Source organism: Perna viridis, chromosome 2 (assembly GCF_037379345.1).
Source record: "Perna viridis isolate PV_CMFRI_1.1 ecotype Kerala chromosome 2, ASM3737934v1, whole genome shotgun sequence".
Classification (NCBI taxonomy): domain Eukaryota; kingdom Metazoa; phylum Mollusca; class Bivalvia; order Mytilida; family Mytilidae; genus Perna; species Perna viridis.
Genome location: NC_142446.1, coordinates 17,966,399 through 17,985,452, shown reverse-complemented (window position 1 = coordinate 17,985,452; position 19,054 = coordinate 17,966,399). Strand labels below are relative to the sequence as shown.

The window sequence follows — 19,054 nt, the reverse complement described above, 5'->3', positions numbered from 1 at the left end:
TAGTAAAAAGGAAAATGTAACTGGAAAATTTGTTACTTATTTCTCATTTAAAAATAATTTCCAAAGAGAAAAATACTTTAATTTAGAAAATTTTTAGCTGAGAAAAATAATCTGTACATTTCGTATCAGCTCTGACAATCTAAGGAAGGCATGAAAATAAACCTTTGCACAGGAATTTGAGAATATACAATTTCTGTACACAAAATGACAATGAAAATGAACTTCATTTCTTAACCAAATGTCCTTTTTACTCGGAAGTCACGTGAGTGGCTTCGAGTATTGTACGTATAAGAATGACAGAAGGGCTTCCGGCAGATAACTTCACGGACGGAAATGCTTTCTTGAAATTGATGCGTGATTCTCTTTTAAACTTTAAATATTTCACCGATATCCAAAATGAATGATATTTCAAACATTTTAAGTGTTAATTTTCAGCTAAATGTTGTCGAACTGGTAAATCGAGACGCCAAACTATCTTTTTGCCACTTGGACGCGTAGTAATTTCATAGAAGATAGTTAAAAGCCAATACAAGTTAAATGGAGTTATCTCTCTTTGGGTGGTGTTGGATTTTAACTATGCCCCGTGAATGGTATTATAATCAAAATCATTTTATTAAGAAGCGTCACAATCAACATCAAGTTTAAGGTCTCAAGAACGTAAAAAAGGGCAATAATCTTATTTTCACGGTATTTGTGTACAACTTTGTTTTGTTTTGCTGCAGGTTACAATGGAAATATGGGTTCAACACCAAAACATTCTCAAACCTTAGTCCATGTCATGACCGGCACTCTAGCACATTGCTTAAAAAATAAGCATCGGGAACCTATCTTGCAGGTTGCACGCCAAGCGACTTCCGAGTTGCTTTGATCACAAGCTGTACGTGCTGATTTTTATTCATTAGTCGATTGCCACTGTCAAAATTTTAAGAATTTAGATGAAACCTCCAAATTTATGTGGTTGATTACTAATGAAGATATTGTTGTAATTGAAAAATTGGCTTACTTTCTTATTCATTGTTTTAACAAAAGAATGGATAGGAGAGATTAAGTCCTGAATTGACAGACATTTGTTTGAATTTTATAGCAGGGGTAGCGACCATGACACAGAATATACAAAGGAGAACAACTCCTGTGTAGAAATACTTTCTTAGACTATATTCCCACCTGCTTTGAGGATTGTTCATGATTACATTGTATATTTGCACATTTCCCTAAAAATCATCGTAATCATCGGAATCATTGTAGTTAATTTTTCTACAGAGAGGCAAATAATCTCTCTTATCTTTTACCTATATGGAATGTTGAGCTGATCTGAATATGATTGTAAATCGACCCGACCTTGATGACATATGATTCACACGCGCGCAGACCCTTGTTCTTTGTTACCAAGAAAACGAATTTGTAACGCCGGATATAGGTAGTTCCAGTTAAATACGTTAAACCACTAGACTATATCATAGTATATTGTATTTGGTGAAGGACGCTCACTTTAGTTGCATTTGCTCAGTGTTTTTTTTTTCAGTTTATTGATATATTCACCTACTTAAAAATAAATAGTTCTTGAGATGGATAATAACTTTACCACGGACATTTTAGAACTCTATAAAAATCTTTGATATTCCGGAAATGTGAATTTCCGAAATTGGGTTTGTTATACCTTTTCTTGAATTTCCGGTAATTTACTTATCCCACTTATCCCACTAATCATGAATTTCATCTTTCTTTCTTGAAACATTTAAATAAGATTACACACCAAATAATATCCCATTTGATCAACGATCATCTGTCGTGATTTCGCGAGCAGGTTGGTAAAATTTATACATGTGATAAGCCTTGTAACTCAGATCGTATCAGCAGACATTTATGCATTGCGTATTTTTAAGTCGCTAATGTTGTTAGCGACTTCTTGCACACTTTTTATTTGCATATGATTTGCTTAATTATATATTTATACTCCACATAATGCTGAAAATTTGCGCCCCGTTCACCGCCATAGCGTCATAGTTCTGACCCGTGCAGGTCCAGTTGTCAAAAGAATAGCCAATAGGCCTGCAGCAGCGCTAAGCTTGTCATAAAAGACGACTAAATAGTGCTCAGAACCTTAGCTGGAGGCTAGGGTGCTCTGCCCACAGAGCAACTGGGTTGTGTGCCCCAGGTGGTGGAATGGGGTACCCCTTGGCGTGTTACATGCTGGGGTTGTCAGGCTATAATACGGAAAACCTGGGGAAAATTGGGAAAGATGTCACGTTCCTCGCAAACTAAAGAACCCTACTGTGGTATTCTCCCGGAGTAGGAACCATAGGGCCTCGCCACAGGAGGCTAAATTGACTGACCCTACCCACCTCTCCCTATTTCCAGTGGCAATCAAAATTTCTCGACCCCATTATCCTTGTGTCCCATCCCATTTTTCATTTCATCATCATTTCATGTTCATTGTATCATGCACTTCATGTTCATCGCCTGAATATAGCTGAAATATTGCTGCTTGGGCGTTAAACCCCAACAAACAAACAAAGCATCATAGATCTAGCTTCATATGCGCCGTTGATATATCACCAATTCTCTGTCTTATTTATCAACAATCATTAAATACAGGTGAAGTACCCTCTGACTGGAAAACAGCACATGTCTCTCCAATTTACAAGAAAGGGTCTAAATACAATCCTGAAAATTATAGCCCAATATCCTTGACATGCATTTGCTGCAAAATCTTAGAGCATGTTGTAGTTGGTGCCATTATGAACCATGCAGATGAAAACAATATTTTATATCCACTTCAACACGGCTTTCGGCAACAAAGATATTGTGAAACACGATCATTGACTAAAAACCTTGAAAACTCTTTTCATACAGATGTATTTCAGTAAGGCATTTGATAAAGTCAGTCACAATTTACTCACTCTCAAACTTAAAAACTATGGTATACAAGGCAAAATTAATAAATGGATTTATTGCTTCCTATCGAATTGTACTCAATCAGTCGTCCTTGAAGGCATAACATCTGGCTATGTCAACGTCCAGTCAGGGGTACCCCAAGGTTCTATATTGGGACCCAGCCTGTTTTTATTTTATATTAATGATATGCCAGTAGGCCTAAATTCCACAATACGTCTATTCGCTGATGACACCATAGCCTATTTAGCAGTTAAATCTATGGGTGACTGCAAATCACTACAAACTGATTTAGATAAACTAGGAGAATGGGAACAAAAATGGTAAATGGCATTCCACTCCGATAAATGTAATGTTCTCTCGATCTCCAGTAACAAAAACCCTATCAAATATATTTACACATTACATGGCCATACACAAGAGTATGTCGATAAAGCTAAATATCTTGGCATTACAAAATGGCAGAGTCACATGAACTACATATGCAATAAAGCTACCAATACATTAAGCTTCCTAAAAAGAAATCTAAACATTAGTTCCACCAAGGTAAAGGAACAGGCATATAAATTGCTAGTCAGGCCATCACTGGAATATGCCTGCTCTATTCGGGATCTATACACTATAGAAGACATAAGCAAAATAGAAATGTTTCAAAGGCATGCAGCTAGGTTTATGACAAACAGGTACCACAATACATCTAGTGTCTCCAACATGATACATTTAAATTGGAGAAGCCTAGCTCATAGAAGATCAGATACAAGATTAATAATGTTATATAAAATCAATTATTCCTTAGTTGCCATCTCTAAAACAGACCAGTTAATTCCACCTCTCAGACAGTCCCGAAACATACACTCATTATCCTTCCAAATTCCTCAGTGTCAGTTACAAGTCAGACAACAATCTTTCTGTCCAAAAACCATTAAATTATGGAACAGTATACCAGTGAACATTGTTATGAGTGACTCAGTCGAGTCATTCAAAACAGCCATTTCAGCTTGCACCTACAGTCATTAAACATCTACCAATGTATATAGTTTTAAACTCACTCTTATTGTTTATTTTTAAATTCACTCCTATTGTTAATGTTTAAATTCACTAGTTTAATTTAGTTGGAATTTGTAAATAGCATGCGCAGAGAAAAGTGACATTATCTTCAGTGTATTGAAGTTGGTCAGGAGATTGTAGAAGTAGAGATGAAAATGTACCTCTTAAATTATTACATGTGTGTTTTATGCGTGTTTCTTGCTCAATTGTATGAGAATGGGAAGTTAGCTTTTAGTTTGAATATTACCATGTTTCTAATTAAGGGCACAGGGGCTCGCTACAAGACTATATATGTCATGTACATTAGCAAGTCCCTTTTATCTATGAATTGTCATTGCCAGTTGTTTAATCTTGTTCCTAATCTGTTCCATGGTCAATATCATAATTGACTCAAAGATGGCTACAACGTACCTCTTTTAGAAAATATCTGTGTGTTTTTTTCCTTGTATGAGAGCCGAAAGTTTACATTAAAAGATAAAATGATCAGTTAGCATTGAAATAATGTAATATTATCAGGACCCTGATATCTATATATAGCCATTGCCGGTTGTTTAATCTGGTTTGAAAACATTCATGTCATCATGGTTACGGAAGAATATGAAATCATATCAAGGGATAAAAACAAAGATTTTAGGGGAAGTCAACCGATTTAAGAGCATATCACATTCGTGTTGTTACGGATGTTGAAAGTAAGCCCAAATCAGTGACAGAGAATATTTGACAATTAGTGACTTTGAAGACCAGCGTTTGGTCTCCTGAACTGAGGGACAAGAGGCAACCTCCAAAAACGGGAGATTCGACCCAGTGAGTTGTTAAATTGCATTTCAGTTAAGGTCCTTGTATATTTTTCATTTATCATACTCTCTGAAATTTTGGGGAAGATAGAAATCACATAAAGTCTGTCCAAGGAACCTTTTACAAGTGTTTTGTAAGTTTTTTCAGTAATAAACCACTTCTATTCTGGTCAAAATATCCTCCTGTGTCCAACATTTAATCAAAATCATAACGCAAGATGTATCATGTTTTAATATTCAGGGCATATCTAGCTGCACTTCACAAAATATTTCATTTTCATTTGAGGTTATTTTTAAAACCAAATGTTTACAGATGACATTCAAACAAATGTTTACAGGTGACATTCAAAGAAATGTTTTTCCAAGTCTTTTATAGACAGACAGAATATTTTATTTGAATGTCACATACCAATGTAACATTTGTACAACAGTTGATAAAACTTGTTTAAATAATTGTGTCATAAACATGTATCATTATTATTGAAATATTGGTACCTCAGGTGCACCATGGCTCTCAACCCTGCATGGGAAGAATTGGGACTGATATTACATATGATGAGGACTTAACTTTTTGAACTGATTTTTAGGTGTGTTTAATTGTGCAATATTTTTCCGCAATGGCCAGATTTAAAAGGAGGGGGTTAGATCACACCAAAGTACTTAAACCCTGCCAAGTTTTTTGTACCTGTCCATAGTCAGGAATTTCTGGCCTCTGTATGTCTTGTTTCATTTTCAGTTTACTTTATGTTGCTGGAGTATATAGGGGCATATAATTCACTGTACATGTTTATAATGTTTTGATGCCAGCTGCAGCCTGTCCTATGGTGTAAGGGTTTCCTCATCTTTCATTGAGGACCCATGGGTGGCCTTCAGCTGACATTTTTCAGCCCAGTTTTAACATAACAATTGCATGTAAATATATAAAAATGTATGGACATGTGCATTTTAATGATAAACTAAACTGTGTTTTCATCATAAGATATTAAAATAAAAAGCTTACTTAATTGGTAATATATGGATTTTTCTCACGTATATGAATTTCTTTTTTTTAAATAAAATTTAGAGTCACTGGAGGATCCAGATAAACAATAGTTTTGATAGTTATTGATTTGATTTGTTAGATGGTACAACTGGGAACAAATAATGTTTAATTGAGGAGATATTCATTTTTAGACAATGAAGAATACATTAAGCAGATTAAAGATTAATTTGCATTTAGATTTTTCATTCAGAATTTTGGTACCATAATTAAACAGTGATAAATCAGTGTCTATTTACAGATCTTTACAGAAACAAAATGTTGTCAACAAGTGGACCATGCTTCAGTATTGCCAATAGGTTGACAAGACTCACATGTTCGACATCAAAACAGCTTTTCAGGTATGCTAACTGCATTAAAAGTGTGCAGTTTTTATGTAACATACTGCTAAATAAAAAAAAAAAGTAAAAATTGTGCATTATTAATCTTGAATCTTAAGACCTTCCTTTGTGGTCTATATTGTCCTTTAAAAAAACTAATATTTTGTTATTAGTTGTTTATAGCTTTTGTCTTAATCTGTCAGTAATAATTCATGGTTTCATCATAAATGTGGAAAGTATTATAGATTTCACCTGCATCATCAACAGTGCAAGCATGTTTAGTAGCTGCTCAGCTCTGTCTGTCTCGCTTAGGAAGTACCTACTTTAACTACAATTAGAAAAAACAGGGGCCATGGCCCATTGGTCTATTGAAGCTGAAATTGGCCCATTTAAGTTACAGGGTTAAAGAATGTTAAAAAATGATCCATTTAAATCTTCGTAGAAAAAAACTGAAATGGCCCATTTCAAAAAAACCCTTCCCTAACCACTGCAGTGTATACACTGCATTTAAATCTGGTTTATACAAGTAGTCAAAATGAGAGCTAGTTAACTTTAGATACTATTACTCAGTTGATTTCTGGATGTTACTTGAAAAATCAATTATGTAACATGCCTCAACTCTGATATAACAATGCAATTAGCAGATTCACCCAAGGATTGCAGATTTACCTTTTTATTTATTGAAAATGATGTGCACCTTCAAAAATTTCTGAATTAGTTCAAAGGTCATTGTATAGGTTTTTCATTACTTACTGGAAGGCAATAACTCCTTATTTTCTAAGAAAATATACAATGAATCCCTTTCACTTTTGCGCAAACATTTTAATATGATCACTAAAAAGTTGTGGTTGTATTTGTTGTGGTATCATGCAGTCATCATCTTTGCCTTTGTTGTGCGTAGACATTTGGTGTCTGGACAATGACATGAGTACAGGTGTTTGGATCTTACACCACAAGGTAGTATACCACAAAAAAGAAGACTGGGATTGATTTTTGAAGGTTGTGAATTGAATTGTTCAAGAATTAGTGGCCAAATGAGACACCAGAATAGTGTTGACATGTGAATGGATTTCTTTGGAATTGTACAACAAAGTGCCATAACACAAAGGGAAGGTTGCTCTTGTTGGGAATGATTTTTTGGGGGTTCTGTCTTGAATGGTTTAGGAATAAGGGACCAGAAATAATCATTTTTACAATGTCCAAACAGTAAGTTGCCTTATTCAGCATTTATTTTCAAAAGAATAGGTTAAAATATGTAAAAACATGTTTGTTCTGTGCAAAGTATTTCTGTTGTTTTTTTACTTGGTCTTTTTTTTAATTTTCATATTCTATATCATCATTTGTATAACAAGAAAAAAGTCTTCAGTTCATCATTAAATAGGTGAACTGATGTGATACGTTTTGTATTATACAGTATAATTAGGAGAATTTATGTAATAAATCTTTTTATAATTTTTGCCTTGTTTAAGAAAAACTGCATTATATTATTGCATTGATTAGATCACCATGGTTATAACTTGTGTATTAATTTTTTTTCAGTACATCTCAGTATTTAGGAGAACTGATGTTATTGTCAAGAGTTAGAGTTATTGATAATAGTCCACTGGGTAAAGCTGCTGCTAATGCAGGAAAACCAGCAAAAATCATCCATGTATATAATAAATCAGATGTAGGACGAATTGGTGATAAGGTCTTAGTTGCTATCATGGGAGAAAAGAAAAAGGGCTACATAGTTGGATGTAGACAAAAACAAAAAACAAATGTTCCTAGATTTGATACAAACAATGTTGTGTTGATAGAAGAGAATGGGAATCCGAGTGGTACCAGAATAAAGAATCCTATTCCATCTTGTTTGAGAGGAAATGAAGACTTTACTAAAATTATTTCTATAGCAACTCGATTTGTTTAAGAACAGTTGGGAAATAAAAGAAATATTTTGATATTTTGTTACTTGACCACAAAAACGTTTATGGAAATATTGTTATTGTCCTAAGACATTTAGTTTCAGGTCAGAAAGATTCCACAAAAGAAAGGTATCTTAACTGGCAACATTTAAATTTTTAAACAATATAGAAGATATGAAAGTATTTTATCTTTCTTGAAAGTTATGATGAAAAATGTTTCTGCTAGTTATTCTTAATCTAAAGATAAATGATAAAATTTATTACAAGAGTACCCTCCCATACACTGGAGGTGAGCTGTTATTTTACTTTCAAAATCTCACCCAGAGTTTTGTCCATTTAATTATGTGAGCTTTAATCATTTCAGTTGGTGCATATTTGAAAATTAAATCGAATTTTACAAACAAAATAAAGATTACATTGGAATCACCCTTTGTATCTATTAATGTGTCCAAACATTTTTCCTTCCAATTTCAGAGCTGTATCAGGCTGTATGTTGTGCCTATCCTTGCCCCAAACCTTCAAGGTTCTACCTCAGATGTTTTATCAAGCCGTCTGGTGAATCAGCTGTGTACTCCTTCATATGTTGTCTGTAAATGAAGAGGTACTATGCCGTACATGTATATCAAAATGGGCGAAGAAAGAACACTTATAATCTGTACTCACCAATAGATTGCTATGGTAGTCTATATCATAATACATGTGTATAGTGATTCTAATCATGTTAGCTGTGTTAGCAGAGCCGGTCTTGGGTCAAGCTTTAGTTCTGTAGGTCTCTCCAGAGACAATACACCATGATTGTCTTACAGCTCTTTTTGGTGTGTGGGGAAGGGGGTGGTTGATCAGTCTTTTACGCATCTGTTATTATTATTATGATTTGTTTGTCTTTTTAAAAGCATCTTCTTTATTATTATTATTACAAAGTTTTTATATAGCGCTTATCTAACACAATTTAATATTACACGCTTAACATGACACACGAACACATGCACGCGTTTACCCACTAACCGCTATCACACAACATGCACGCGCGTACACACACACACACGCACAAAAAAACACCAACACACACATACACGCCATAAAATATACACACTGTATATAACATTAACATAGGCTTATGTATAAACAATAATAATAATAAAGTACAAGATATATAAATATAATGTATATAAAATAATATGTAAAGTTTCATTAAAATAAATTGAGTAGAAAGTTAAATGTTTCAATAAACCAATTTTAAAATAATAAAAATCATAATGAAAATTGAAATTTTAGAAAATATTCTAGTTGTACCAAGATATTAAATATGAAATTAAAAACAAGGAAAAAAAATGATAATTAGCATTACATAAAATTGCTGTGTGAAATGCATAGAACGTTTATTAAAAAATCTAGGATATGTACGCAAAAAGTATATCTATATAAAAGAATCAATATCATTTATTTAAAAAAAAAATGTAGAGTATCTATTGAATATCAGATTAAAACATAAGAATCAAATTGTCAATAAATAGTCAGTAAAACCTAACAGTTAACAGTCATGTGCAAGTCTAAAAAGATGAGTTTTGACATTCCGCTTAAAACATATGTGATGGCACATTTCTCAGGTCATTTGATAGACTATTCTATAACGTTGCGGCAGCCTTGTCGAAACGTCTTTCGCCGTAGGTCTTGGTTCGAACACGTGGTGGTTTGATGGTACAAGTGTTCACAGATCGTATAGAACGGACCGGCTGGTATGCACTTAACTAGCTCTTGCAAATATACAGGAGCACTACCATGGAGTGATCTATAAACATACAATAAGATCCTATATAGGCAGCGGTAGTTCACGGAAGCCAATGTAAATCGAAGAGAGTAGGTGTTATATGATCCATTTTCTTAGTTCTTGATATTGAGCGGGCTGACGTATTTTGCACTCTCCGTAGCTTATTCACTAAAATGGAAGTCCATACAACAACGCATTTCCGTAATCTAAACGGGATGTGACTAGCGAGTTGACGAGAGTTTTGCATGCATCGTCGGTGATATAGTTGCGGGTGCATCCAATCTTTAGGAGCAAAAACTATCAACTCGCTTTTATCCTGATTGAGTTTTAAAGAGATTCATCTTATCCAGTCATTTATATCGGCCAAACACGCTTCGATTCTATCAGTGCAGGTCTTTCGCGGTTCAATAATGAGGTACACCTGGGTGTCATCAGCATAACAGTGATGGTCCATATCATGCTGCCGACATATTTCCCCAATCGGTTTTGAAAAGAGACAGTACAATCCAGGGCCTAAAATGGATCCCTGAGGAACACCATACTTAAGCCGCATACATTTGGATAAAACAGAACCAATCGTAATACGCTGTGTTCTAGTCTAAGTAAGATCTAATCCAAGCTAGCGATGACCCGGTTATTCCATACGAATATTCAAGACGTTGGGAAAGAATGTCATGGTCTACTACGTCGAACGCAGCGGAAAGATCTAACATCACAAGTACAGCAAAGGAGTTGTTATCAAGTGCTGTGGTGAGATCATGATGTACTCGCAATAAAGCTGTCTCGGTGGAATTGCTGGTACGATATGCTGACTGTAGATTGTCTAAGAGAAAATTCTGTTGTAGATGAACTTCGACACGTGAAACTACTACTTTTTCCAACATCTTTGAAACGAAAGACAAATTTGAAACGGGACGGTACTTTTTTAGTACATTTTTATCAAGACCTGTTTTTTTTTTCAAGAGCGGTCTAACAATCTCCTCTTTAAAATACTTAGGAACATGCTGCTCTGCTAAAGATGTGTTGATGATTGTCATTACAAACTTGATAACGTTGTCTAAACAAGTTTTTAGCAAAAAAGTCGGGATCGGGTCCAATTCACACGACTTAGCCGGAGCTTTCTGTGTGATTTTTCGAATTTATCAGCTGACACAGGTGTAAAAGTCGTCGGTGGAGTACCATCAAAATTTGATGTCGGCTCTCAACACGTTACGATTTTCAGAAACATGAGATACACATAAATTATTTCGGATCGTTTCTATTTGTCCCATGAAAAATTCACCAAAAGTGTCCGCGAGTTCTTGTTCACTCTCGTGGGATGGTAGAATTACTTCACGCTTGTTGCCCAGTAGAACATTTGTGAGTTAATAAAGTTCTTTCTGATCACCATCAATTTCCGTAATTTTGTTGGAGTAGAAGTCCTTTTTACTTTTGTATAGAAGCCGACTTGAAACTCTACTACACTGTTCCTGATAAATCTCTCTATGGACCGCCAAGTTTGTTTTTCTTATCATGCGTTCGGCTTTCTGGCATTCACGTTTTGCTAATCGCAATTCAACAGTGTACCATTCAGTATTAGGTCGGACGGTTATTTCCTTTTTCTGCATAGGAGCATGGTCGTTTATAATTCGAGTCAATTCCGACGCATAAGTCGACACAAGTTCTTCGACGGTACCATTCGGATTTTGAAGTGCATGTGAAAGGTTGACATCTTGAACAAAATCAGTCTCGGATATATTTCGAAATTTCCGATATGATAATGGTTCTCCTCTTTTTTTTTTTTTTTTGTTGAGGTTTTCACTAAATGAAGCTGAGACGCAATAGCTAAATGATCACAAGTTAAGTTGCCATGACGATCAGATAATTTTGGGTCGTCAAATGGTTGTCCCCGGAGAATCGATGTATTTTCTCTGGTTATCAAAACATCTAGTGTGTGACCATGCTTGTGAGTAGCCTCCGAAACATGCTGAAGGTACCCATGGTTCTCGAGTGATTGGAAAAAGGCTTTGTATCGCCATTTTTATAATTCATCTAGATGAAAATTGAGGTCACCAGTGATAAGTAATTTATATTTATAAATTTGATGGTATCTTTATATTTTGAATAGTATAGGTATATAATTGTTGAACAAATTTTATGTTCAGATTGAGAAGTAACTAAGGTTGGTGCCCCAAATTTAACTCAGGATGTGACTAATTAGAGCAATACGAAGACTTATTTATTTCCTTTTCTCTAGCAAATTTGTATGCCGTTCAATGACATTTTTTTAGGATTATAGACTAGACACCGCCATGAAAGCCTTAACTGAAGATTCCTTGGTACTATTCAAATATGATTTAATAATTTTAATCGAAAAAAGCCTCGTGGCTGCCAAAAGCCTTGGATGGTTTAAAGACGCAAACAAAGATTTCTTTGACGCAAAAAATGTGTATCATTAAATAACATATAATTTGTCACTGTGTAAATACAGAAATAGATATTAAAAGAGGGGGAATTAGAGTCACATTGAATAACTTTCATTTCTTGCTCTCGGGGACGGTAATATGCTTTAGAAACTGACAATCTTTGAAAAGGAGATATTTATTGTTAGTTGTTATAATAGATTGAATGGAAACTGTAATGAACACGGCATGAGCCATCGTAATGCTTCCCTTCTTTCAATTTAATACTTGCGTTTAATTACTTTTTTGTCAAAGAATCGCATTATATCGCTTATATGACTAGCATTTTTATGAAAAATCACAAAAGGAGCTTCAAAGGACATAGAGAAATAGATCAAAACTCATCAGTTTTATTTCATTTTTAAGTACTGTAAATATTTAATACTTTTGAGAATACGAATGAACGTATTATCAACTCGAAAGGCGTATTCAGAAAAAAAAGACTTGGTTCAAACTGTTTGAAATAATGTTGGTCTCCATAAAAATGGGCGGTAAATTTTCCTTCCATTTCGGTCTAATCCTTATGATAATTTTTTTTTTTTTTCATTTTTAATTTCAGGAAAATGGGTGACGCCCATCAACAACAGTATGGTTTATTTTGACCTCTTTTATTAATGGCATGTTTTTGTTGCTTTTTTGATGTTTGTTTTGTTTATTTGTTTTATTTATTTTTACACGCATTTTTCATTAACCCGAAACCCTATTTATACTTTATTAACGTATCTTTATAATGAGTTAACAACGGTAGATAAAATGACATATTTCGGGCAAAAAGACTGTATGATATAAGTATTTTGCATTTCATGTCTCTTAAAATATTCGAAAGTTTCAGAGAAATTCTGACTTAGGCACGAACCATTTTCTTATGGTTGTGGGGGGGGGGACTGAGATTTCCTAATTTAATTTTTTTTTTCAGACCAAAATAAAATTGGGATTTTTTTTTATACTTTCAGCAAATATTTTTTTTTTTTTTTTTTTTTTGAGAAACTAATCTATTTTTTTTTTTTTTAATTTCCTGAAATGTACGCTTTTTGATCTCTGCGAGAGCAATATCCCAGCGTATGCTTATAGGAAAAATGCATATCATAAAGCACATGGTTCAAGGTGATATTTTATTACGGTAATATAAAACATAATTTTGTCTATAGCCATGTCTTGGTTTTGGTGAGCATCGTTTCTGTAGGTCAGTTCCTGCACTATGGTACTCCCTTAGACCATCATAGAGATACCAAGATCCTTGAATTTTCATGTTGCAATTAAAATGTCCTCCATTTCAGTATGTTATCGCAAGCAAGGAATACCTGAAAAAATCATACGTAAATACATACTCAAACATCTTTTTGCATTATTTTTGTTTTGTTTCAGAGAATATCAGGTTTGAACAGTGACAACAAATGATCCCTAGAGATATTTAGCGTCAATAGTAATAGTTCTATAATGTAAATTACACCGTAATATATGTATACTTGAATGAGTATAAAATGATATCAATAATTCATAGGTAAAAGCTACATGACAATCATCTTAGCTAAACTTAACTATTTAATATAATAAAGCTGAACATATAATTATGAAGAAAAAATCACTGAAAGGTCTGGTATTTCAGCTAGAGAAAATGGGATTGTAAGAAAAACACAAAAAAAAACAAGAAAAAAGTAGAGAAGAGGAAAGCTCAAGCAGTTTTAAAATGTGGTAGACCAGAAAAACAAAACAAAGTTTAAACAGACAATATTTCCCGCTTCCCAGTAAAAAAAACAACAGATAAAGAAAACGTTCAAAAAAATGTTTATGTTCCGCCATTGTCTTGCATTGCTTGGAAGACTATGTTTTAGACATTTACAATATTTTCCTTCATTTGTAGTCAAAATCACATGTTGTGATCTACTTTTTTGTTTTTTTTTCTTTTGAAATAAAGTGTTATGTTTTTCTTTCAGAAAATAATCAAGAGATTACAAATCCAAGGTATAAAAAGAATGGAAATCGGGAATATGTCAAGGAGGCAACCACTCAACCAGGAATGGAAAATCGACAGCCTAAGGCGACCTATATGTCTTCAATGAACGGTAGCCTGCAAATCAGATAAAATTACTAACATGCATATATACAAACGCATATAAAGCACAAAAAAATAAAATCAACAGAGAACTAAAAATCATGAGTAACATGGACCCTTATAGAAAATAAACTAAAAAAAAGTTAACACATGGTAAATTTAATAACTATATTTAATGCACTGAACACACTTCTTCTTCTTCATCTTCTTCTTTTCCATTTTCTTCTTCTTCTTCGTCTTCTTCTTCTTCTTCTTCTTCTTCTTCATTTTCTTCTTCCTCCTCTTCTTCTTTTTTCAGATTTTTCAAATCTTGTTGAAACAAATGGCTAGGGTTGATACCAAAGAGGACTATACGAACTGAAGTCATTGAGTGTTTTCGGAAGATACAAACGAGGGGGTCCTTTGACAAAACAACACCGGGAACACTAAAATTATAACACAAGAAGAAGAAAACGGACAAAACTAAAAAAAAAAAAAACAAAAGTACACACTAAATAAAGACCAACACGAACCTCATTTAAAACTTGGGCGCTCCAGAAGGCTGAACAGGTACTTGCAAGTCACCAGCTGTGTCGTTCGTTGAAGATAAAGTCCCGAGAGGAAAGGTACCTCCGATAATCTTGATAAAAAGCTAAACTTGTCAATGTTACACCAATTATGCAAAATTCAAGATCATGCATGATTTAAAAAAAAGTTATTTGATTACATTCATCTAATTTTATACGACTGCAAAAACATGCAGTCGTAAAAATGCACCATGCTGTCGTCGTCGTCTGTAGACATTTTGTGTTCAGACAACAACTTAAGTGTAAGTGTATTTAGATCATTACAATATTGTAATACAAGGCGTCCTATCACAGAAGGAGGACTTGGGTGGACTTTATGGATGGGTTGTGACTTGAACCGTTTAGGATTTAAGGACCAGAAACAAGCATTTGCTTATGTCCGGACAATAACTTGAGTGAAAGTAAATAGTTCACTTAGAAATTGTAACACAAGTTGCATTACCACTAGAGGAAGGGTGCATGGGACTGATTTTGTGGGATTACATGTATCAAGCTCGAATGCTGTGTCCATATTTTCTGACTCCTTCTGTTAAGGGTTCGACCTCTGTGGGCGTTTCAAGCTATGTCCAGCGAAGCATTTTATTTATTACAATCTGGTCATGGTGATATCAGTTTTACATTTGAAATGACTAATCAAATCTATGAATCTATATATAGTTAATGTAATGTTAATGAGAGAAAATAAAACATATCAAACACTAGCTCTGTGAAATGGATAGTTATAGTAAAGAAATCAACGGTCCTAATGCTGTGACTTGACTTCAGCCTTGCCTACTCCCATGTGGAGCATAGGCCACTGACACCTCCTTTGCATCTTACTCTGTTTTTTTTATAGTTGTATAGTGTTCAGCTGTATCCACTTTTTTCATTTCTTTGTTAAATATTCTCCTCCAGGGTAGTTTTGGTCGTCATCATTTTCTTTTTCCTTAAGGGACCTGTTGTACCTGGCGATACGAGGGATGTTATTTTTGCGTAGTGTATGTCCTAGCTATTTCCTAATACTGTAATACTAAAAATGTATATGGAAATGGAATTTCAGTTTTTATATTTTGCGGTCGTGTGTTGGTGTGGCGCTATCGCCGTCCTTAGATTCATTATTAATATTGATTATGGTCCCAGTCGATAAGAAATTTAGGCCAAAACAAGTAATCATGTATGGATCTCTGTGGGTTAAATACCACTATGGTCAGACTGGTTTTTTTTTTCTTTTTGTTTGTTTTGTTTGTTTTGTTTTTTGTTTTTTTTATTCGATTTTGGGTTAATGCCCTTAAAATATTTAATTCGGGAACTGGACATTGATTAGAAAACAATTTAGAATTAAACAACATTTTTTATTTGTTTATATATTGTAATTTGCGCAATTCGGCGCTGGAACAGCAAACCGTGTTCAATTCTTCACAAATAACTTATTAATCTTTTTTTCGCGTTAACTTTAAATCATAACACTAAACATTTAAAAATGTTACGTGATGCATTGTAATATATGCTAAGCTTGGTCATAAATCTCCGCTTTTATTGGTCTTTTTAAAGCTAGGATTTATAATGATTTATTTCTCTCTTTCGACTTAAGAACGATTTAAACATGATCATAAACAAAGAATCGTTATGAAAGTACAAGTAATGGAAGCCCTCATAAATTCAAGTGTTATCAAGAACATAAACACATCTAATTGTTCCTAATTTGGTGATTTATAACTTTGAAAACGAAAGACTAGAGAAAAAAAGAGTTGTTAAGAAGTTACACTAGGTTGTGTATTTGGTCTGCATCACGTACTTTAGAAAGCTTCTTAAACGAACCTTTTCTTGATCGAATTCAAAACACATGCAAGGTTTGTATCATATTTGGTGATTAGTATAAACAAAACTTTTTAACAGCTAATAAATCAGTTTTTTTTTCTATACAAGTATTTCAATAAAAAAAACTATTATCCTAGCTCATTATCAACTAGACAGTCTAGAAATGATAATCTTAGGTACAGAAAGTTGTCACCATAAATCTATGTACAAAGAAATAAGGAAGTCATTGATACTATATAAAACGTGTACAGAGAAGTTTTTTACCGCCGTATTTGTGAACGACGTTGGTGGTTGAATGCTCAGGGTATATATCTTGATAAAAAGCAGTACACTATCACTATTTATTACTAGAAAGTATGTCAATTATTAGCTAGTTAACACTTCAGTGTAATTGCTTTGGAATGGTTTCTGGTAAAATACTTTACGAAGTCAGTTTCTGGCAGAGTTAAAGAATATAATGAAAAAATAAATCGATGATAGTTTCCTATCACCATTTTCTGACACATTCTGGGCAAAGGAACACAGGAACGTTTGGGATGAACAAATAACTGATCGCAAAATCACATTTTTATTAATCAAGCATCATTTTAAGAAAAGTGAGCGACCGCATCATACTAAACCTTGGCCAAATTCCTGTAGGTTAGTACCTCCAGCTGTCTTGTCTAAAACTAATCGTGTTTACACTGGTGCACTGTTTAATACACACTTTAAACAATCTTCTTTAGATATTTAAGTCTCTTCCTTAACGTTTGTCATTTTGCCGACATTCAATATCATCGTAGAAATGTTTAAATAAAATTTTGCATGACTTAATGTGTTAAGATATTTATCCTTTACTAAATGGAGTTCAAAATAAATATTTAATTTGTATGAGACCAAGGGTCTTTAAATTTCATATTTACAATCTGTAAATAAACGTTAGATTAGATTTTAAATAAAATTAATCATCGTTATATGAAATATATTTGCCCTGTTTCACACGAAGGTACAAATATTCTAGTTACACATATGACGAGGATATGTGATGTGTTGAATTTTTAAAAGTATAACAGAAATGTTCAGAACTTACAATTTTTCTGTATTCCTACACAAAACTTGGTGTGTACTCCCCACGGGTGGTATTCCCATGGCGAAATTGGCCTGTATACCTAAAGTGATAATTGGTTTGTATACCTGTAGTGACAATTGGTTTGTATACTTAAAGCGACAATTGGTTGGTATACCTGTAGTGACAATTGGTTAGTATACCTGTAGCGACAATTTGTTGGTATACCTGTAGCGACGATTGATCTGTATACCTGTAGCGACAATTGGTTTGTATAACTGTAGCGACAAAAGGTTTGTACATCAAAATATCGAGTGAAACATGTCTTAATGGATAGACAAAGCCTCATTCAATTTAGGAGTTTTTGAATCCCTATCTGAACATTTTGTGGTTAATTTAAAATAGCTCTCCTCTTGAAGTGTTAATAGTTCTTTTTTTTCATATCAAAGTTGCAAAGAGTAATCAAGGGAACCAAGGTTATAGCGGTAATCAAAAGAATGTAATCCAGGGACAAAGACCAGACATGGAAAACAGACATACACAACAAAGAACATAAAGTAACTAAAATCATACATACAAAGTAACAAAAGTAAATGAGCAACTCGGACTCCACTAAAAACTGGGATCATGGACCAGGTGCACCGGTAGGGTAAGCGTCCTCTGCTTTTCTAGAAACACCCGCCGAGTTGCTCATAAAAAGTCAAGTCCGGGGTAGACAAACGAGGAAAGGAAAACTATGACCCGTTGAATAAATCAGTTTTCATGGCGCTGATGGATACACCATAACGATCCACGAGTTCATGGTGACGACCATAAAACTTCTGTAGTGATGACTTCAATCTTGTAGCAACATAACCCTGTTCCAGAAGCCTATTTGTTAAGAGTTCTAGCGCGCGATACAAAAAGTCTGCGTAGTTTCGGCAAGCTCTGGCATAACGTATGAGTTGTGATATGAACACTCCATACGCAGGAGCCGAAGGGATGTTGCCATAGATGAAAGAAAAGTTGACAATTCTGAATGAAAAGTCATCACGTTTGTCGTAAAGTTTGGTCAATAGTTTTCCTTTACCATCGATTTCTAAGTGTAGGTCAAGATATGAGGCTGTCTTCACAGTGTCTGTAGTATCCTTTATCTCAAGTTCTTTTGGGTAGATGCGATGTATCAAATCCCGAAATTAGGATTGTTTAAAGATAATACGTCACCTATATAGCGGAAACTGAGATTGAAGGATCTAGCCAAACGATATTCTTTCTTTCTGATCAGATCAGCTATAAAGTCAGCCTCATAAGAGTGAAGGAATAGGTCAGCAAGTAAAGAAGCACAATTTGTTCCCATTGGAATGCCGACCGTTTGTTGAAAAACACGTCCACCAGACTGGACAAATATG

General features: G+C 34.1%; 1 protein-coding gene and 1 long non-coding RNA gene across 2 annotated transcripts; one reads left to right on the top strand and one right to left on the bottom strand.

Annotated features, from left to right (window-relative positions):
- The first annotated feature begins 1,645 nt into the window (after positions 1 to 1,645).
- LOC148623888 (large ribosomal subunit protein uL14m-like) lies at positions 1,646 to 8,034 on the top strand. The gene is made up of 3 exons (XM_088566179.1): positions 1,646 to 1,804; positions 6,014 to 6,113; positions 7,632 to 8,034. Exons 2-3 carry the CDS (start codon positions 6,031 to 6,033, stop codon positions 7,999 to 8,001), a joined length of 453 nt encoding a protein of 150 aa, XP_088422305.1. The 5' UTR covers positions 1,646 to 1,804; positions 6,014 to 6,030; the 3' UTR covers positions 8,002 to 8,034.
- A 5,269-nt stretch (positions 8,035 to 13,303) lies between these two features.
- Positions 13,304 to 17,948, bottom strand: LOC148623887 (uncharacterized). Its single transcript, XR_015919533.1, has 2 exons — positions 17,691 to 17,948; positions 13,304 to 13,506 (listed from the first exon to the last, which is right to left on the bottom strand). It is a non-coding gene; the product is annotated as an uncharacterized LOC148623887 (long non-coding RNA).
- Between the last annotated feature and the right edge of the window lie 1,106 nt (positions 17,949 to 19,054).